Raw genomic sequence first — 22,756 nt, forward strand, 5'->3', positions numbered from 1 at the left:
TGAACTACCTAAAATAATGTGGGAGCCTTGATTTCCACTTTGATTTCCATCATGTAACATGGGCTGGGAAATGACATTTTTTGGCATGTTGTCAGTATGATTCTTAACCTGAGAATGCTCCTGTACAGATGTTTTTCTTGCTTTCTCTAAAGCAAAGCCAGAGAAGAAGTATGGGATGCTCTGAGAGATGCTTAGGAAGACAGATTTGGGGTTTCCCAGCCAGCTCTACCTTGGCAGAAAGCGGCAGGAACTTCCCAGCCCTGGAAGGGCTTTCTTGTCATGGCCTGTTCCCTGCAAACACACTTGAGATGCAGGATGGAGGCCCCCACCTGCCTCTCGGAGATGTCTGTATCAAACAGCAAACACAGCCAAACCACGCTGCAGTCTGTCTGGGCTCTTGCTTAGGGCTAAACACCTCTTGCCAAGTTGCTTTGCTGCAGTCTCAAGTCTTTGCTCCCCAGAATAGCAGCTCAGAGTTCACTCAGCCAAGGAAATTTTTTTGCTTTGAATTTTCCTCTGGGGTAGTTCACTTTTATTTCTAAATTTTTCTGTTCCTCACTTACTGAGATTTCTTTGGAATTAAATAAATGGGTTATTTTCTCTTAATATCCCAGGCTATTTTAGGCACAGACTGTGGGTCTATGGAGGTGGCTCCAGCCTCATTGCACTGCGTACGCTATTTGCCTGTGTAAGGTATTGTCTAACACTCTTCTATTTTCCAAGAGAGATGCGTATTCTTCTGTTACCTATTTCCCACTGCTTGCTAACTCCAGCAGATCAGGACAGAGGCATGCACCAAACAAGGTACCCTCCCTCCACCAGCTTGTCTCCAACTGCACGCTGGGATCCGTGACCTCTCCGGAAGCGAGCACCCAAAGGCCCGTATGTGGGCTTTTATGGCAGGATTCACCCAAAAGCTGGATTCTCACAGCTAGCTTTTAACAAGGCTTGTTACAGAAAGCACAGCTGTGCTTCCCTTCAAGACTGGCTCTCATCAGGGAGCTGGGCACTTAAACAGCCTCCCTGCAGCACGCTCACCCCGTCACTACCAGTTTTCTGATGGGTAGAACTCAACCCCTGACAGCCAGCTCAGAGCTTCCTTTCAGAAGTTATAGCTCTATCAACCATTACTGGCTTAATAAAGACACCGAGGCCTCAGTTCTCAGTACTTTCTGGTTGTTTTCTTCTTGTCTTTCTCTCACCTTGACACTTGTGCGCACCTCTAGGGATCATTCATACAGCACGTGTCTCTCTGATTAATGTTAATACCTCTCAGTGTGAAAACTAAGTACTAAAAAAGGGGTTGTGACTCAGGTGTGCAGTAACATTTTAAGTCCTCTGCTGATCACTTAGTGTCAAACCCGCTCTTAAATTTTCCATTGCCAACTGTGCAGAACAAGTGCAATATTATCTGTTTCCCCAACTCCTTTTCCAGCACTAGACAGAACCAGCTCCATACTCTCCATTAATGTGAGGTGCTTGCCTCTCCCATCACAACTTAATTCTTTTACCTGAAGCCTGATTTAATACCTCCTTTGTTCCCTGTATTTGTCCAGCTTCTTAATGTGCAGATTTGGCTTAGGGCTTGTTTACTATAGCCAACTGGAATATTTTGCATGCTTATACAAAGATGAATAAAGATCGATATCCTCATTGATTTGCCCTAGGTCACCAGGTAAATCAGTAAGAAAAAGAAATTGTGCATCCTACTTCATTTGCTTAAATCAGCAGTACAATTCAAAATAATAAAACAGTGCTGCAATGATGCTCCAGTAGGAACTCCAAAATGCACCTGAAATGCTGCTTTTGTTTCACATTTTACTTGTAAAAACCTGTTACGAATGCTAAAGAAAAGCTTGGATGACAACACAACAGGATTGCTAACTATACTAGATAAACCTGGATGGGATGGTCCTTTTTTAAGCTCAGCTTCTAAGGTAATAAAATTTGGTAACAACCCTTATTACCTGGAATAAAGGACAAGAATGTTCCAGGTAATGCAGACACCATTTTTTGTACTTAAGTTCTCTCATGTGGTTGTCCCAAGATTAAAATGAATCAGTGCTTTCTTGTAACACACTTACAGGGAACTGCTAGTGCAGGAGGAAGTTCCTATTGCAGCTGACACGGTTCAAGCTAAAACTGCCTGGAATTCCTCTAATAAACTGAGTAAGCATAAAGAGCTCCAGTTAGCTTGGGATGTGGTACAAAGCCACTGGTCTTGGGCTTTAGATGCAACATACATAAAGCTCAGACCATATCTTAAGGACCTGCTTTGAATCACTGCTGCCCAAGTGACTGACATGAAAAAAATTCTTGATGCCACTAACCTTCATATGTAAGTATGACAGTGGTTATTTCTTCCTCTTTGCTGCATGGGAAGATAGAAGAGGAGATGATAGAAAACTAAGAGAGGAAAGTAAATAGTAAGTCCAATATCTTCCACTATGAGCTCCACAGTCAGACTCTTAATCAGTTATTTTGCTTTTAAAAAATTCACAAGATCTGGATTTGTGAAGTTCTCGCTACCTTCATGAAAGAAGCAGACTATCAGACTCTATACAAAGAATCCCTTTTTGTAACAGATGAGCATGTTTATGTTATTGGTATCACAGAAAAGTCTTGATAACTTCTAATACGATTTTTTTTACTGAATAAAACCTACCTCAAGATAATGTTGTAATACAGCCCATCACTGCAGAATGACGTGCAACAGAACCATCTGTTTCTTCTGTGTCCTGACCTTTAGCTTATTCTGCCTGTGACTTTATCTACATGCATCACATCGTTGCCTGCGTCAGTTTTCCAAGGGAAGCAGTAGCACTAGGACAACATAAAGCTACACTTTCGAATGATGATACCTAAATCCAGGGCATCCACTTCTTTAGAGATGATCTTATTACCTGTCTGAATTCTTTTCACTGAGCATTGGAGCAAATATTCAGAGTGCACATCACGTACCAGAGACTAGTAACCTACTCTTGGCTCACCCCTTAGTATTTCATTTCCATACACTGCACTCTATTTCTACACTTTGAGTTTCTGTTCCTAGCCCTAGTTGTAAAGAAAATAAGGATTCATATAAGTTAAACCACTGGCAGATAGCTTATTGATGAGCTGAATGAAACCATCACAAAGGACAAAAACAAATCAGTTCCAAAAAGTACTATTTGAACCAAGAAACAACATAGTTAAGCACGCACGTGTGAAGGCTGTTCCTTCACTACAGGTGTGTCACAAAACCAGAGCCCAGCGATTGATCAGACAGTTGCAAAGATGAAAGCTGTAACAGTTATCCAAAATCTAGAAAGAGTAGGACTTTAGTCCAGATACATGGCTCGAGAGCGTATTGAAAAGCAAAGCACTATGAGAATACATGTAGTAACAATGTATGTGGAAAACAAGAACCAGTACCTAAATGCAACAATGAGGAGCAGTAAAACAGAAAACCAACCCTGCTAAAGATTCTTCGTTTTGAAGAGGAAATCAAAAGATTAAATAAGTTTGGATTCAGGATTTCTTAGCAGTCAATCTCCATTTGGAGAAATGAGGCAGCGAAAAGCTTATCTAGCATTTAGAGTCTTTACTTTACATGGGGACACACACCTCAGCTTGAGAAGGGCCTCAGGTTAAAAATGCTGCATAAAGCAGTGTTGCTGCAGCTTGGCAAGTATTCTTCATGGCACAAAAATTCCTACCATTCCTGAATCACTGCAATACTTAGAGGAGATGATTTCAACACATATTCAAGTAGTAATTGGTTTCAGCAGCTTCTTATTTCCATGAAACAAGTTTCAGAATTGAGCACTAGGTGAAGAGTCAGGTATTCTGGCAGAGGCTTGTAGTGTGGAAAGTCACCTCAAGAATTTTTCTGTCCTACACCATAGAAGGTGGAGACAATACTAGTCATCGCTGCAGAAGCAAAGGAGAAGTAAGTGTTAGTAAAACTTAACAGATTAGATAATGAATATAGTTATGCTACTGTTATTTAACTTGATAGTTACTCTAATAATAGAGAGAATAGTTGCAACAGTCAGCTCTTGTTTCTCAAGTCCTGAAATTACTACAGCGGTATGGTTTGGATCTCCTGCACAGAAGTAACAAACCTGTAATGGGAAATGGATTGTATTTGTTATATCTAAGTAGCACAGTTGTGTTACTCTAGTTCTCTCTTGTGAAAGAAGGTTGAGGGAGCAAGACTACTGACTCATTTTTTAGGAAGAATGAAGCTCATCCTAGAGTTCTATTTAAAAGGCTTGCCTACAACCCAACATTACTCAAGCAAATAGCTTGACAGTACTGCTTGCGCTCAAATTCTAGCTTCACAGAACACTCATTACACACAGCCCTCAAGTAGTAAGTCCTTATACACACAAGCCCACTTTTCAAAGGTTGTTGCCAAACCCCCAGAGAGAAGCTACAAAGAACTCCATACACACACGCATTTTTATTTTAATAAATAAAGTTTTACAGGCTCAGGATTTTTTTTTTTTTAATCACATATACAGAACAGAAAAATGCCTGACTAACTAACATGAATTAAACTACTAACCCTGGGAAAGAATGCATGCCCTCTATAACACTGAAGACCCTAACTAAAAAGGAATTTCCCATCGGCAGCATAGTAATTTACTTCACAGATTAGACAATTTGAAAGAGATGTGGCCAAAGCAAAGAGAGTGACTCTAAATGGACCACTTGTCCTTACAGAGCCACAACAGTGCAAAGAAAGCCAAGAGCCCAAACGCCTCCATTTTCTAGTGTCACTTCTGGATAAATATGCATGTCTTCACATCCTTCAGGCAATACATTCTAACCACAAGTAGAGAGACTAAGCACAGCAGGTATGCAAAATTATTCCATTGAAGAATAGATATTGGATGACACAGTAATGTTATATTTCAAGATTTTAAATTAGCAGATGCTTTTGCATCCCCTTCAGTATGGCAGTGGAACAGATCCCACCTTCTCTCATAGAGGTTTAGTCCAAAAACTTCCTGTTGGCATTAGCACCAAAAAGAGCCACTCTGATTTCTGGCATCATCTGTTGAGAAAGAGTACATCAGTTATATGCAAGGGGCAATACAATTGCTGTACATTCCTTATTTCAGGCACTGTGTGATAGCTAGCTTATGCTTCAAAATTAAGAAGTCAATTCATTCGAGTTTTCTGAAGCCTCTACCCGATCACACACTGCTGGCTACTCTATAGACTTAAAGATTACCTATACCACAGCATAAGAAATACATACTAGAGTTAGATTTTTCCACTAGGGTTTAACAGGCCTCAGCCAAAGTTTCTAGTACTCAAAGTTAGCTTCAGTAATTCAAGTTAGCCTCAACATTGCAACATCTTGACTGCACTGTAGTCATAACAAGTCTTTCAGTATCATAAGTTCTAGAGTTTTATGCTCATGCTTAATTCAAAAGGGACCGTTCCGGGAAAAGCCGTGCTTGTTGTACAGAAGCACAAACAGTAAATAATGTGCTTTCTTCCCTTCAAAAATAACTTCTTACTTGTCATCCACATTGAAATCTGATCCCACACACTACTATGACAGTTAACACTGGAAACACTAGGATTTAATTACAAGACAAACCTAGTTAATTATATCTTATTCACCTTGGCTGTTAGAGAAACTCACCTGCTGGGCTACAAGGTCCAGCCGACTTTCCAAGGTATTGGAAACCTTAATTTTACCATCGCTGTTATAGATTTCAACACCTCCAGCACTAGAAAAGGGAAAAATAAAATAATTCATGAAATCCACGGTACATCTCAAAGTCTGAATGTGGCAGAGAGGTTATCCCAAATCAGTGTTTATAGGCAAGTCAGATACATAGATAAGTTTGTTATTTAAAAAAAAAAGAAAATTTTTTTTTTTATCATGTCTCAATAGGAATCAGCACAAAGCGATCTTTGGAGTTACCAAAGATCGCAGCTACATACAAGAATCCTAATTAGCGTGTTTGAAATACAAGCAGAGCTATGGAGTTATACTCTACTTCAATACTGCGAATCAGGCTGGAGGTTACAGAAAACTGTTATTGACATTTTTCATTGAGGCAGTGCTTGTCTGGAGGAAACTGCAGAGTCTCTGCTTGATTAACACAAAGAAGTGCCAGATCCCACTAGAACAGCAGCAGACACACTGTGGGGATATTCCATATGTAATTTTCTGAGACTGTTCTAGTAGGAGCTGTGGCTTGAAAAGTTGCATTAAGTTAGTTCTCTGTATAAAAGACTCCCATTCCCCTTACATATCCTCTGGCAGGAAGTTGTCTTGGTCAATGTGAATATCCACATCCCTTTTGGTGGCATTTTTGTAGATGGGAATGCTCTTCTGCACAGCAGTCTAGGAAACAAGATAAACCTCCAATTAGCATTGACAAATGTTAGCGCACCACTTGGGTTTCGTCACACAATCATTTGGAGTAATAAAATGAAGGAATTGAGGCCTCCTTTTTTTTTTTTTTTAAATTAAGCAAATGTTTTTCAGTAAGGCTTTTGAGCCAAAACCAATTATTATTCTTAATAGTGCAGCAATGTCAAAAGTTTCCTAGGTACTATCCAAGGCAAGTAAATGATCCCCAACTTGAAAAGCATACTTGTTCTTTTGCATTGTATCTACTGCACAAGTGCAGCAAGTAAAGCTTGTTTTCATGTCACACAGATGGGATCTGAGCAGCAAACATTTGCAGTCAGGTCCCAGCCTACGTGAGCAGGATATTGTCAAACTATTCTAGGTGTCTTACCTTAACCATGGGGAGATCCTGTTTCCTGCACCGAACAACTATTCTGGGCTCAAGCAGCTGGTAGAATCCCTGCACAAGATAACCACTACAGTATCAGGAAGTCAACATTTTGACTGTCTTAGAATTATTTAACCCCATGAAAGGAAAGGAGCCGATTGATTTGAAAACCAAAACCTGTTGATATTAGCCTCTTATTTAGAACTTTCCTCGCAAGTTCACCCCATTTTGAGAGGACAACACCAATATCTCAGAAAGAGCCTAAAACTATGGATTATGTGGGTTTTTGTTAGCTTCAAGTTTGGAACTCAAGTGCAACTAAACGTATATATCATAGGATTGAGTTGCCCAGACAATGTACATGTATACCTAAGGATCATTGCTGTCTAAGTAGACTGACCATGCAGCCAAGCTGACATTCTCCTATACAGCTCTTGGAGAAAATATGCAGTAGTTTCAGATGCCTGTTCTAATTACTCCAGCCTTGCAGTTCCTGTAGTAATACATGAGAATAGAATAGAGGAGGTTTAGTTCCAATTGGAAGGGACCTACAACAATCATCTAGTCCAACTGTGAGTACTGATGAGTACAGATCCCTCACTGGATCAAATATAATGAGCCAAGACAGACGTGGCCAGCTTGCAAGAGTGAGACAGGCTTGTTTGATGCACAGTAATAGCAGACCTAGATGTGTCAAAGAAACAACACTGAATTGGAAGCAGAGGCTGGTACGAAACACTGTTAAGAAAACTCTACCATCAAACTGCGGACAGGAGAGCTTGTAGCTGGCTTCTCTGAGAGTTTATAGTAAGAGGACCATTTCATACCAGAAGGTGGCACTAGTGGTCACACAGCTGACCCTGGCCAATGCTTATTGGATTTTTAGCAGTTAATTTCTGGGGCTAGAAGATGGTATTCCAGCTAAACAAAGCTTTAATTACTGCTTTGTATGCCTGTCACAGACGCATGTCCTACTACAGCAAATTTGTCCAAGCCAGGACATACAAGTCTCAAATGCCAAAAAGATTTTAAAAGCAGATAACTATTGACTTACAGGTTTGGAGGAACAGCTTTTGCCAAAGGTACATTTGATCCAACTACAGAGGCTTTAAGTGTGGATCCTAAACATGCATGTATGTATGTGCACCTTCAATTATGCTTATAATGGAACTGCTACTTGGTATACCAGGTATACACCTCAAAATAAGCTTATCTGTTCAGAATCAAAGACTGAAAGATATAGCAGAATTGATGTTTAAAACTCAAAGATCACCCAGCAACATTTGAACTAGACTCCAATATAACTGTAACCTTCAGTGGGTTATGTCTGAAGAAAGACACCTAGGAGGATGGGGCTGTGATCATCTATTTGTTACAATTTAAATATTTACCTGTAGAACTAGTCCGTCCAGCAGTGTCTGGTACCTGGCAGTATCCTTCACCACCTTGGCAAGTCTCTGCTTGGCCTCATTCAGCAAATCCTACATTCAGAAGAAATCAGATCAGCAGAGCCCATCTGTTTGGCATTTGGTTTCATGCCTACCAACTTTCTGTACTCCTATTATAGCTATCACGCCCTGCCAACACGTAAACGTACACTCCAGCTGGTGTTCATCCAAGCTAGACCTTCATCACTGTGCATGGCACAATATCCTGTCCAAACAGTTCCTTTATCCCTGCCCTGATCTGAACCTATTACAACCTGACAATGATTCCTTTTTCATGAAAAGGGGAGCCCTCAGTAGTAAAAGGATAGTATTTATAATAGTAATTCAGACAAACTAAAATATTTTGTAAATCATTGCCTAGTGTAAACTAATAGTTGCCCAAACAACTAATTTTTTCAGTTTTGTGGTCAAGCAAAGAAATCCAATCTATCTTTTTAATCAAACAATATTCAGGTTAGGTATTCTTTAAATATAAGTAAATGCAAGTGAAAATTTAAAAGTGAGAGCTTATTTTTAATTTGAGGTAGCTGGGTTTGGTTATCTTTATTCAGCAAATCAGTATCAGATGAGACTGAATTTTTAAGAAATTTGAGTCAATTCAAACACAGCTCCTAGAACAAAACCGTCATAATTACTTCAGATAAAGAAATTGTATGGTTTGGTATAAACCTTTCTTTACTGTCCTGCCTCATAGTGTTTAGAAGAAGAGTGCATGGTAACACAGTCAGTGCTAGGATATAAGACTATCACAATGTAATGTCACAGCCAAACCTAGTTATAACGTCTACCCTAGAGAAACATAGTATTTCTACAACTGCTCATCTCTCGTGTTCATGAAAGAGGCCAAAGATCTGATAAGAAAAAGCTAGTAGCATGTGACTTAAAATGTTTTCAAATGAGGAAGAGTGTTATGCATTACTCAGAAGCATGAGGTTGAGTCAGCTGATAAATGAGGAAAAGATTACCCAGCAGAGACTATCACAATAGAGTTAGCTCTTTACCCACCTACCTTCCTCCTCTCTGTGAATACAATCTAAAGTTTGAAATTAGGTTTAAAAAAAAAAAAAAAAAAAATCAATAAACTGCTGATTTTCTTCTGCTAACTCTACTTTTTCATGGTGACACCAACTTGAGCAACATTACCCAATTTTTTATTTTTGACTTCTACAGGTCTTGCAGCTTTTCCAATAGCTCAATAGCACCATCTAGCAGAACATGGAACACTCAAACTGTCCTGAGATGGGGTAAGAGATAACAGGACACCTGCAAGCCATATAATGAGCAGAATGAGGATACACTACACGTGGTGTAAGATAAACATAGTAAGTCTGAACTAAGACTAAATGTAGCCTGCTCTGATAAATGATCACCCACCCTATATGTCAACACACAGACTGGACACCTATTGGAACAAGATGCAAACCTTTTCACATACTAGGAGCAACTAAAGGAGACAGAAAAACCCAGTGAGTGGTGTTTTAAGCCTACTTGCTTAAGCCATGCCAGATTTAATGCATAAATGTTGCTTCAGGCAAACAGAACTTGAAAGTTCTCCCATCCGTGCAAGAGAGTTCCTCCTCTTTAAAGGAATAAGCTATTGTCCAAATGATCGAAACAATGCTGCCTGCAATGTTCTTGGCAGAAAACTCTATTTCCCTAAAAGAGCACGTAATAGAAACTGTGAAAATAAGCTAAAGCAGACTACTGAAGCTGGACTAAATCCTTAATGACTTTCCAGAGCAGCTGGGAAAGCCATTTTTGTATGTTGAAGCAAATGCCACTCAATCACAAATCATACTTTTCTTTAGAGAATGGTTAAGAACATTTCCTAACAGATGGTAGGAATAGAACCTCTGTGTCTTTACTACAGAGATACTCACTGCAATAAGGTCATCCCTTGCCTTGAGGACCTTCAGTCTTGCCTGATTCATCAGGTTGGACATCTGACTGCAAGTTCATAATAAAGTTGCATCAATCCATCAGTTTGACAGAATAATTGCAATATTCAACTGTATACTTTACATTTAGAGATAACAATACTGCAACATTTAATAACAAAGCCTGTTCGCCTGTTTGAATCTGTTTCTGAACCTGCAAAAATGATTAGAAGGCACAACCCCATCCTTTAGTAAAGGCCCACCAAAACTAAACCCAACATGAACGTTTGTCCCAGAGTAACAGACCAGGGTAGAGTTCTAGATATTAACTACATAAAGAAATATGAAAGATTCTTTCACCACACTTACTAACAGTTATACTATTGTAGCTTACCTTTGATAATTTATCCCCAGGAAAAAATAGCAACTTATAATTAGAAATATATATACTAGTTACAATTTGCCTATTTGGCAGGGAAAAACAGTTTTGTATAAATTTAGCAATAAAATGAGAGCTCAGGCTCTGAAATCAGCCATCTAACCTAAGCAACTTACATTTTCTTCTGCTGTTCAATTTGTTTCTCCTTCTTTTCATAATACTCCATGATTTTCAGCCTCTGTGTCTGAACAAGGCGACCCTTCTCAATGTTGAATTCTTCTTCTGCCTATAGTAAAAATTAAATAACTGAAGTGGAAATTGATTCCACGGGCTGAAAAAAACAGAATCAAAATGAAACAGCCATGCTTTCAGAGCACGTTCATAGATAAGCTAGAATGATACAATTTATGGTTCCATATAAACAAAACATTTCAACCAGTACATTTCAACCAAAGGGAGTTCAGGGTGTGTTCTGCTGAACTAGAACGTGGCTAACTAAGACACAGTTTATTTTATCAATTGACTGACACGTGTTTCCTTGCAGTATTTATTCCTTGGGCACAAAATTGCCAAGTTTATATATTACATACTGTTAAGCAAAACTCATTTTATCTGAGGTTCAGGTCTGATTTGGTTTTGTAGAATCGGTCTCCTTTCTGGCTATGAGAGATCCTACCTAAAACAAGCTACCCAGCCCTCAGTGTCCACAAATGCCATTATGTTAGGCAATTCTTACACAAGGAGAGTGACAGTATAGCTATTGCTTTTTTATAAAACCTAGCCAGACAGCATGTGCAAACATGTGGCAAATTTTCCTATTTATACCAGAGAATCCAGCCTCAATTTCTGACTTCTGTTTGCAGATCATCAGGAATACCTGCTTTAGTATTGATTATTTGTGTAGATCTAAATGTTTAAGGGAGATTAATATATTAGTAATACATATGCTCAGTCCAATACCAACAAGATATTTCAGTATTAGTAGAATGCAGATTGTTAGGGTTGTAAGGCACCATTAATCCTTCTTTAGTAAACGACTATATTCTATCACCAGGTTAATATTAAACTTAGTCTCTTGTGGCTTAACCTAAGTGAAGAATTTTGCAAGTAATTCAACTCATGCCTTAAAAATACATTTATGTTTTTGTTCCCCAGGATAGCTACCTGCAGGCTTAATTCTAGATGTGATTTAGTAGGTATCCTGGGGAAGTCAAGCAAAAATTAAAATTAAACCTTCCTGTAACTGCTTGTTATGACAAACCTTAGCAGAACTCATAATTATGCAGAGAACTCCTTTAATCATCAGTGATGTCAAACTATGTATAGGAGGTGGGGGAAGGTGTTCCACTTAATCCAGTCTATTCACATTACCACCCAGGTCTCCCGATTGCTTAAATTTATATTTAAGAACCACTACGAAAACTTTGACCAAAAAATAGCTCTGACTTGTTTTGATTGTCCAAAGTTAACAAACATTAACTTAATTTCGTAGCATCATTTTTTGCTATGTAATAACTAAACATGAAGTAAGCTGTAGTTTACAAAAGTATTCTGGGACTGCTCTGACTGCAACTATCAAAACAGTATGTCAGATGCAGTCTTCCTTTTGCACTGACATTGAACTTCCATTTTTACCTTTGCATCTATTTCTTCAGCCTTTTCATTGGCTTCCTGCTCAATGAAAGCCATCATATGCTTGATCTGCAACAAGAAAGAGAAAAGAAACTATTTTCTGTTGGAAAGGACTTTGATGAGAGGAAGTATGTATATATTCCTCATTTGTACAGTAGGCCCCTCCATATCCATTTACTAATTCATACAATGTTGTTTTTCAAGGAAACTAAACTGAGCATACAGGTCAAAGAGTCAATTCATCTTAAACCAGATTACAAGAAAATTAGAATTTTTTTTGTCAAATATTTCTATATAATGCTGTTTCACTGGTTCTCATTAGAAGAATGTACTTTAGATATGCAACTACACCAAGAAAAACCCAACCCAAATGTAAATTTGTATAAACGTGAGGCTGGGTATTTTCATTCTTCGCTAGTGAGAACAACTTTTTTCCCTCCAGGATTAGTAAAAAGAAAATTAAAAAATCCTCACACAGTAAGATTAAAGGAGTCCATTATTTACGTGAAACATAGAAGATTAACACAGAGTCCCTGCTCTATGGCACAGGTGGCATTTGAATGAAGCTGGGCCTTCCACACTAAGATGACTGGTGAGGCAAAGCAAAGGGCTATTGACCACTCTGGTCAGATCTGTACAACCAGAAGTTCCTTTACACACTGAGAAATCTTTCTTGAAAAAAATGTAATAAATTCTGTAAAGACTTACAAGGTCATTCAAAAATATCACTACATGGTTCAAGTCAAAAGGACTTTATAAATTAGTTGCATATAGGACCCAGGGAACTACAGACCGGTTAGTCTCACCTCTGTCCCTGGGAAGGTATTGGAGCGACTCATTCTGGATGTCATCTCCAATCACGTTGAGGAACAGGAAGTTATTGGAAGTGGTCAACATGGATTTACCAAGGGTAAATCGTGCTTGACCAATCTGATAGCTTTCTATGATGTTATAACTGGTTGGCTGGATGAGGGGAAAGTCGTGGATGTCATCTACCTTGACTTTAGCAAGGCTTTTGACACTGTCTCCCATGACATCCTCATTAGGAAGCTGAGGAAGTATGGGCTAGATGAGGTGACAGTGAGGTGGATTGAGAGTTGGCTGCGGGACAGGACTCAGAGGGTTGTGATCAGCGGCACAGAGTCTAGTTGGAGGCCTGTAACCAGTGGTGTCCCCCAGGGGTCAATACTTGGTCCTATTTTGTTTAATATATTCATTAATGACCTGGATGAGGGGACAGAGTGTATCCTCAGCAAGTTTGCTGATGATACCAAACTGGGTGGGGTGGCTGACACCCCAGAGGGCTGTGCTGCCATCCAGCGTGACCTGGACAGGCTGGAGAGCTGGGCAGAGAAGAACCTAATGAGGTTCAACAAAACCAAGTGCAAGGTCCTGCACCTGGGGAGGAAGAATGCTAGGCACCAGTACAGGTTAGGGGCTGACCTGCTGGGAGATAGCTTGGAGGAGAAGGATCTGGGGGTTGTGGTAGACAGTAAATTATCCATGGCCCAGCAATGTGCCCTTGTCGCCAAAAAGGCCAATGGAATCCTGGGCTGCATAGGGAAGAGTGTGGCCAGTAGGTCGAGGGAGGTCATTCTCCCCCTCTACTCGGCACTGGTGAGGCCACAACTGGAATACTGTGTCCAGTTTTGGGCTCCCCAGTTCAAGAGGGACAGGGAACTGCTGGAGCGAGTCCAGCGAAGGGCAACTAAGATGATTAAGGGCTTGGAGCACCTCCCTTATGAGGAAAGGCTGAGAGAGCTGGGACTCTTTAGCCTGGAGAAGAGAAGGCTGAGGGGAGACCTTATTATGGCATACAAGTATCTAAAGGGTGGGTTGAAGGAGGATGGAGCCAGGCTCTTTTCATTGGTTCCAAGTGACAGGACGAGGGGCAATGGGCACAAGTTAGAACACAGGAAGTTCCGTTCAAATACACGGAAACAGTTCTTTACGGTGAGGGTGACAGAGCACTGGAACAGGCTGCCCAGGGAGGTTGTGGAGTCCCCTTCTCTGGAGATTTTCAAGACCCGCCTGGATGCAGTCCTGAGTAATGTGCTCTAGGCAATCCTGCTTTAGCAAGAGAGTTGGACTAGATGATCTCTAGATGTCCCTTCCAACTCTGATAATTCTGTGATTCTGTGATTCTGTGATATTACTTTGGAGGAGCTGAGGAAGGAGACAGATAGCAGCACTAGTTGATCAAGACCACATCAAGTATATCACATGCTGCTTTAAAATCTGGTATCAACTAATACATTCTACTTGAAAAACCTTCTTGAAACCACCTAAAAACACTATAAAGCACAGGTTCAACAGCTTAAAGACAAGGAGAGCAATTATACTGACTGCTTATTTATCATGTGCCTTTCGGTGACCAGACCTAAGTTTAGGTTCCCATTTGGGGCAGACTGTAAGGACTCATGCCCAACCAAACTGCAACTTTGAAGAGGTGTAGTGATTTCCGAGGGCAGATGGAGTGGACCATATACTTGAGCGGACCATAAAAAGCTACTGACTTTTTGCTTGCATTTAGTGACAAGACACATTTTGCAGACAATCTGGTCCGAATAAACTTGCACGAAAGTTTCTATCTATATAATCTCATGTTAAAATGAAATATTTTAAAGAGATAAGAAAGATAACAATGTGAAAACTGAGCCAACGTGCAGAACAGCACTATGCCCATACAGATGAAAAAACAGAAGTGAGCAGACAAGTGGAAGATTTTAAGCATGTGCAGTGGAGGAAGTGAACAATAATACCCACATCCTCAAAATCAAACCAGCAATTTTTCTTTTAATTCCAGTTTTAGATCTACCTGCATTTCAGAAAGGACAAGAGAGGCATATAAAATTCGGGCATTATTTTGCTGAATAGCCTATTGTTGAAGGAGACTAAGAACTTTTGCACACCAGTAATAACCCTTACATTACTGAGTCACTTCCTCCAGTTTGTTTTGGTTTCTGAATTTTTAAAAAGTACTTCAAACAGTTCTGAGTGTTCAAGAAATGTCCTCTGCATAACGAAGAGGAACAAGACAGAAGCAAGCTAATATGGCACCCATTTTCCTTAGTCTGATAAGACTGAACAGCATCATTTCCTTCAAAATCTGTTGTACTAAAATCCCTTTTCGCATAAATGAAAGAGATCCTAAGTGACACTTTCACATCTATAAGTAGGATTAGTTTTAGTAACACTGACAAAATTATGTATTTTAAATGAGAAATTCATTTTAAATGAAGTTAATAACTTTAGCATAGTAGTATTTCCTATAAAAAGGAAAAGAGGGTTTTTCCCATCAGTAGTAGCATGATTATCCTTTCCATGGGATGTTCTAGATGTTAGACTGGCTTTAGCTAGGAGTGACTAGCCAGATTAGATGGAACAATCTATTAAACACCTTTGGCAAAATAAAACAAACAAGTCCATCAATGGGAAAAAATTCATAATTAGAGATTATTTTCAAAGTGAAAATTATTGAAAGTGCCATGGCAAGTAGTTAAGAGTTCAGAGAACCAGTTGGCAAATTCATACCAGGCTTATACACATGCAGAACTGCCACGCGATCAGCAGCATTCTCTTTTCCAGTTAACAGGATCACCCTAGGCTCAGGAGTATAAAACAATGATGGGAAAGTTGTGGATGTGAAATGTTATTAGCATTACATGTTTATTATATCAACAGATCCTGAACTGGCCTTTGAAGTTCAGGTCCATGGTGGCTGAGCAAGACCACCCCAATGTCAGCTTTATTTTTATTATCTTCATGGAAGAGGCAGGAAAAAGACAAACAAGTTTTGCTGATAAAAGGCAAGAGAACATAATGTTACAATTCCCCTTTTGCAGAAAGGCAACCTACTGATTTTACTTTCAATGTGATGCTTCTTTGCCAAGAGACTATGTTTACTGAATGAGAAAGTGAGACACAAAGCACTTAGGATGCAAAGGACAAAGGGAACTTGGCTGATCTGCTCATCACCTGTAGGAAACTCCACAGACCAGTGCTGACTGGATCCATGCAGTCTTTAACACAGCATGCCATTTTCAACCCAGCTCAAAGCAGCTTTTTTAGGCAAGGGCAGAGTTTACTGTCAATAAGGACAAACCGTCCAGCCTCAGAAGGAAGTGTCCACAATCAGACTTCAGGGTTGTAAGTTTCCGTTGCAAGAGAAGCCCAGGTTGCACTACTCTGCTTAGGATAGAAAAGTGAAAAAGGCATTCGAGAATGCTGAATAGCCTACCCAAACACTAAATTACAAGTAATTAGTTGTAGAATAGCTATAAGAAAAAAAGAGACGGAAAGTCCTTAGACAGCAACATCTCAAACCACAGTACTTATCTAGAGCAATGTATTTCTCTGCCTTAAAGTACAATTAAACACTGTTGATAGCAGAAAAGCTACTCATGATCTCCTTCATTACAATCTGGCGTAACGTGCCGTCAAAATGCCCAAATTTTATTCAGAGACTTCTCTTTCTCACTAAGATTCCCAGAGAAGATCCTTCCCCTTCACCAGCCCTTGCTTTCACAGGGTAGCACCACCGTTCCACCCGCAGGGCGGGAGCCCCTATTCCACACCTAAAACTGTCCGCAGCCGATTCTGCTGTTGCGGGGTTCAGAGCCGTCGCTGCCCCCCTTGTTCCTTGGCCTTTTACCAGCTTTTTTTTTTTACCGCTTCCCCCTTGGCCTTTTACCAGCCGGGCGGCCCTGCGGCTCAGGCACACCTGAACAGGGCAAGGAAACTGCCTGGAAGCTGCTGCTGCTGCCTCGTCCGCCGCCTCGGCCCAGCCCTCGGTGCCTCTCTCCTCACGTCGGGTCCGTCCTGTCAGCTCCTCTCCCCCAGGACCCCGGCCGGGCCGAGCGCAGCGTGGAAGCAGCACCCCGGCCCCGCTGTGGGGCCACAGGCTCGCGTCCGGGCTGGGGCCCGCGGTCCTACCTGCTTCTGGACGTCGGCATCGCTGAGCGCCATGGCGGCGGCAGTGGCGGCGGGGCTCGAGGGAAGGCGGTTGAGGCCGTTGGCGATGGGGAGCGGAATCAAATCCGGTTCGGGTCACAGCTGGTTGCTGCTGCCGTTGTGTCACGGCGCCCCGCCCACCTGCTCCTCCGGACCAATAGAAAGCTGAACTCCGGTGAGCGTCACGGGGTGGGTCCTTGCGGGCGGCAGACTGCCATCTTGTGGCCGGGGCCTGTAGCGCTCGTTGGGAGGGGTGGGCGGGGTGCTGCTGCCTCTTCTGCCGGGGTTGGGGGGGGACAACCCCGGCGCGGACGGGCGGGCGGGCGGTGGTGTGAGGGGGCTTCCTCCGCACCTCCCGCCGGCGGCAGTTGCCCCTGAAGTCGAGCCGGAGTGAGGCAGCTGGGTCCGGTCGGCTTTCCCGGGCGGGTGGGGAGCCTGGGAGGGGAGAGTGGTGGGGGGAGGAGGCTCGGGCCTGTTCAGCCTGAGAGCGCGGTGGGGAGGTAATCTTTCCCTTGTGGGTCGTGTTTTTAAGGCTTTGGTGGGAATAACCTGTTCAGTGTCGAAACGAACTGAGCTGCTTCCCCTGTGAACTTCATCTCCTGGGAAGATGGGCTGGAGGAGTTGAGGTTGTTCAGGCTGGAGAAGAGAAGGCTCTGGAAAGATCTTACAGCAGCCTTCCGGTACCGAAAGGGGACCTACAGGAGAGCTGGGGAAGGACTCTTCATCAGGGAGTGTAGCGATAGGACGAGGGGTAATGGTTTTAAACTGGAAGAGGGTAGATTTAGATTAGATACTAGGAAGAAATTCTTTACTGTGAGGGTGGCGAGACACTGGAACAGGTTGCCCAGAGAAGTTGTGGATGCCTCGTCCCTGGAGGTGTTCAAGGTCTGGTTGGATGGGGCTTTGAGCAACCTGGTCTAGTGGGAGGTGTCCCTGCCCATGGCAGGGGCATTGGAACTGGGTGATCTTCAAGGTCCCTTCCAACCCAAACCATTCTGTTATTCTGTTTATAAAATCTCACAGTTTTTCCAGGTTTGGATTGGCAGAGAGATGGAAGTGGTCGTTTAATCTGCACGTGAGATGTGTGCTGGTGGTGGTGGTAGCAGCGTTAAGGAGCACGAAGAGAGAAGTAGAAGAGAGGAGAGCACCGGCGGCCGTGGGGAAGGGAAGGACGGCTGTGCTGGGGGTGAGGGCTGTCAGGTGGAGGGAAGTCTTGCGTTGGGCCCCTCAGGTTGGTTCTGCTTTTGTGCGGAGCACATGAAACGTCCGTCATTTTTTCATATTGCCGCTAACGTTACAGTGCAGAGAATCACCCCGTGCTCGGGGGGTCGAGAACGTTTTACTCTTCTTTCGGGCGCAATCTAAGTAACACTGAAGCAGCCGGGACTCCACTCTGACGTATTTCCGCCCTCGTGCCCCGTGACCGCCGCCGAGGAGGAAGCCCAGCCCAGCCCCGCCCCGCCCCTTCAGCGAAGTCACGTGGTGGGAGAGGCGTCCTTGCCGGACCCCGCCCGCTCGGCGCGGGCCGTGACGCGCGGCATACGCCACCGTGACGTCATGCGCTTCCCCCTCCCCCCCCCCTTTTCGCCTGCAACCACCACTCCTTCCCCGCCCCTCCGTCATGGCGGCGGCGGCAAATTAGGGCAGAGCTCGCACCGCCCGCCCGGCGCGCGCGCGCGCGCGCCCACCACCCCCGGCCGGACCGACCCGGCTCAGCGCCGCTCCTCGCCCGGCCCGGCCCGGCCCCCTTCCCCCTCCCCCCCTACGCGGGCCGCCGCTGCCGCCTCCTCCCCGCCCCCGCCGCGCCCGCAGGTGAGGAAGGGAGGGGGGCGGTTGGTTGGTTGGTTGGTTTTATTTATTTATTTTATCCTCGCGCCCCCGCCGGCCGGGGGTGAGGGGGGACTAAGGGGCACGGGCACGGGCACGGGCACGGTGCCTCCCCCCCGCACCCCCCCAACTTCCGTTGCTCGTGAGGGGAGGGGGCTACCGGCTGCCCTCCGCCGGGTCGGTGGCCGGAGAACTTGCCCGCGGGGCGGGGCACGGCGGGGCCCCGCCCCTCGGCGGCCGTTGAGCGCGCGCCCCCTCCCCAGCCGCCCCCGCCGTGACTGGGCTGAAGGACGCGCCCCGGAGCGCCCCCCCCAACCCCCAGCACCTCATCTCCCCAGCGGGCTGCGGGGTTGCCCCCGCCAGGGAGCGGGTGCCCGGGCCGTGCCCCGTGGTGTGGGAGCAGCGGGGCTGCGCCCCCGCCGCCCCCCGGCAGCTCCTGAAGGGCGGCGGCAAGGAGAAGCGGCGGCTCCTCCGCCGCAGGGCTGCGGCCTGCCCGGACCCCGCCGGCTGACTCATCCCGGCTTTTTGCTCCTCGCCGCTTCTGCCCAGATATAAATATCTCATTCATCGCCGTAGTAACTGAGTGGCTTACGCTGCGCTCTCGCAGGCTGCTGTGCCGCTCCGGTGCTGCCTTCGTCTGGCGCCGCTGAAACTCTAAAAGAGCGGGCCCAGGGCTTCTGCCTCCCTCCCTCGCCAGCCTGGCCCCTGGCCTATTGCTGGCTTTTGAAGCCGAACCGCGCTCGGCAAATTGAAAGAGAAAGTGGATGAAAGCTTGTTAATGAAAGCCGGGTTTGCCGTGATTTAATACTGTGGTAAAGGCGGTTTAAAGCTGGAAAGGATTGAACCTTTATAGTAGATAACTCATACGTTTTTTTGTTTTTCTTCCTAAAAGAAAAATCAAACCACTTGCCTAGCATGCTCACTTAATTACATTTCCCTCTAAGGTCAACTAAAACCACGGCCCAGATAAATGACTATTATATCTTCCAGTATTTCTATCCATTAAGTGCCACTAGAGGATTGGTAATGGGTGCAATAGTGATTAATTTCCAGTAGGAACTGGCATGTTTGAACTCAGTAGTTCTCAGTTTATTAAAAACAATCTCATAGTCATACCGTCATATATTGCTGGAAAAGTACTCTGAAGAATTTATCTTCCAACTTGATCGCGATTGGGTGCTTTGGAAAGTCCTACCTGTTACGTGAAGTGTTTTCAGAGACAAATTGCTGCAAGGTTAAACTAGTCCACACATGCAAGTATCATCCAAAATCCCCACACAAGCCTTCTGGTAAGGTTGCAGAGCGCTTGAATGTTTTTCATCTTGTGATGGGGTGTGGTTTTGTATACCTGCAACTCCTTGAAATTCGGTACATTTGGATGAAGAGCACTGCATAAGTGTAAGGCTGTAGACTGGAGTAAACTGAGAGTGGTTTACCTGTTGCAGAGATTGATATCAGGAGGATGACCCAAACCTGTGACTGTATCAGTGGCATGCTGCCCTAAAAATGATTTGAACTCTGGTGCTACCGTTGTGTTGCTTCCCTAAATCTCCCTGTCTGTGCTTGGGTGCACACTCGCTGACTGAGACCACGCATGCTTTGAAATGACTCCTCACCAGCAGAAAGTATTCTGCTAGAGCTGCGATCTAGGATGATTATGTTTGTAGCCGGTAAGTGATGCTTGGTAACCTGGGCTGTAGCTGGGAACTGCGTGCAGCCCTGGTTTGACTCCGTTTTCAAGTGGAGCTTCACTGCACTCATGGTGATGGTGTTATCTGTAAAAAGAAGGCAGTCTGTGACTGCGCTATTGTTTCTGGACCTGTGTTTATAGAGCATTAGAAATCAGGAGCGATACTGATCACCTACTGCTTTGTTTGTCAACATGCAGCAAAATACTTTGTAAGGCTACAGCTCTAAACGCGGAAGGCAAGTCTGACCTGCAGCAGTCTAATAGATGCACAGTAGATCTTAGTGGCAGCTGCTGAACTGTTCTTATGGGCAGTATCATAATGCTGTTGCATTTTGGCTTTTGAATGATGCACGGTAAACACAGCTTGATGCATGGTAGGATTTTGCAGGTGAGGACTAAAACATAGCAGAGCCTCATTGCGAGGGGATTATATTCGCTGTATTCATTGGTAGACTTGTGTTGCCATTATCTAACGTATAACTCTTCTGTGGATTAGGATGTGACAGATTGCACGAGGAAATGTCAGCCCACATGAAACAAGTGACAGCAGGGTCGGAGGAGTAACAAGCTAAGTAAGCTTTAACAGGTGTAACCTTTTATTCCCCTAAGGGTGCAGGAATTGAGAAAGGTGATTTTTTTTATTTTTTTTTTTTTGTAGGGAGCAATTGGTAATAATTTTTATCTCTTTAGTTTTTTAAGAGGCAATATTCTTGCAGTGAATCTGTTACACCAGAGGTAACTCTTGCCCTTGCTTCGAGGCTTACCTAGTCTGTATAATGCCTTATTTCCTCTACTCCATTACATCTCCCATACAAGCCTTTTGTCTTACTCTCTCAAACAGTTTCTGGACTGTCTTCCATTTTGCTACTGTAGTGGAAAGCTCTCCTTTCTCTGATCTGGTCTCTCAAGCTGTGTGTCCTTTTTTAATCCCACTCATTCCTGAAAAATGGCCTTTTCTGAGATATTTACAGTATCTGAGTCAATGTTTCTCTGTTTCTTTTTGTAAACAAAACCAATCATTCACAATTCAAAATGAGTAATTCAGTTGATGTGCTGTGGGCTTCTCTCAAAGGAAGACTAGTGATTCTGAAGTGCTTTTCCAGTCTGACATTCTTTTATGTGAAGTTGAAGATACTTCTTCCATTCAAGTTCTTAAGTCTCCCTTCTCATTTCAGTATAAATCTACCTCTCGGAATATATTGACCGAAGTGATTACTTTTTTTCATCCAAAGCTTTTTTTCTTCATCCTTTTCCCAGGAAAACATTAACCACTATTTAAATAAGTTGTGGTCTGATTCTCTCTCTCTCTCCCTCCCCCCCCCCCCCCGAGGTGCTGAGCTAAGCATGCTGAAATTTTCGTGAATGAGTCCTCTCTGTTGCACATGGATCACTGTGCTGGTATGCTTGTTTTGATTGAGTTTTTTTCTTTCCTTTTCTGCATTGATTTGGAATTATATTTTGAAGAATAACCTTTGTTATATAATCTGACTTGTTCTTTGATCCACAGTGTAGTGTCTGGTTGTCTCTGGACCATCCGTCAGACTGATTCTTTCAAGACAGAACAGTTCAGGTTGTCTGGAAGGGCTCCCATTCACTGTGTAGGCGTTGCAAGACAAGTGTTGGTTTCAGGACTGTGGTTCTCTACTGAACAAACCAGAACTGAAACGCGCTGGGGAGCTTTTGCTTTTTGGTGAATGGCATCTTTCACACCTAGTGGTGTGAAGATGTGATGTGGTGATGGCATCTGGGGATCTGATCTAAAGAGCAGATCTATTGCTAAAGGATCCTAAAGTCTTCGGAGCAGTTATTTTTTCCAAATGTCACTGCTTTATGAAAGTCTCAGTTTGTGGAAGTGGCTTCAGGGTAGCAGTGTATTGTGCAAAAGCTGTGCTTATCCTCTGCTATAATTTCTTACATTTCTGAAGCATGATACATTGCCCGTAGAGCATTCTGGGATGGAAGAGGCAATGTAAATGTAGGTTTCCTGCTCCAAGGGAAACGGGATGAGTGTTGGCTCAAAGTTTCAACAGTGGTTCCTTCCTATATAAATCACTACTTTGGTTCAAGTGGTAGCAAAGACTTAATTGAATCTTGCTGGTAGAAGATTTTATGCATTTTGAAGTACATGGCAAGAGGCAGAGCTTCCAGAGTATAGTCTTCAAGAAAGAGTCCTCTCCTGTTTTCAATACTGAATGAGT

General features: G+C 43.4%; 2 protein-coding genes across 3 annotated transcripts in view; one reads left to right on the forward strand and one right to left on the reverse strand.

Annotated features, from left to right (window-relative positions):
• Positions 1–4,428: 4,428 nt before the first annotated feature.
• ATP6V1E1 (ATPase H+ transporting V1 subunit E1) lies at positions 4,429–17,144 on the reverse strand. 2 transcript variants are annotated; one of them, XM_082493933.1, is made up of 9 exons: positions 17,024–17,144; positions 12,092–12,157; positions 10,633–10,742; positions 10,081–10,147; positions 8,144–8,233; positions 6,756–6,824; positions 6,261–6,355; positions 5,645–5,732; positions 4,429–5,044 (listed from the first exon to the last, which is right to left on the reverse strand). In XM_082493933.1, the coding sequence occupies exons 1-9, from the start codon at positions 17,054–17,056 to the stop codon at positions 4,982–4,984; spliced, it is 681 nt and encodes a 226-aa protein (XP_082350059.1). In that variant the 5' UTR covers positions 17,057–17,144; the 3' UTR covers positions 4,429–4,981. The 2 variants fall into 2 exon arrangements, with proteins under 2 accessions (XP_082350059.1, XP_082350058.1); XM_082493932.1 differs by lacking the exon at positions 17,024–17,144 and adding an exon at positions 16,067–16,155.
• A 1,604-nt stretch (positions 17,145–18,748) lies between these two features.
• Positions 18,749–22,756, forward strand: part of BCL2L13 (BCL2 like 13) — a 38,689-nt gene continuing 34,681 nt past the window's right edge. Inside the window, exon 1 of the mRNA XM_082492246.1 lies at positions 18,749–18,853. The gene's annotated coding sequence lies outside the window, so the exon portion shown is untranslated. The remainder of the gene's footprint in view (positions 18,854–22,756) is intronic.

This window comes from Vanellus vanellus (genome assembly GCF_965231255.1).
Source record: "Vanellus vanellus genome assembly, chromosome: 1".
Taxonomy (NCBI): domain Eukaryota; kingdom Metazoa; phylum Chordata; class Aves; order Charadriiformes; family Charadriidae; genus Vanellus; species Vanellus vanellus.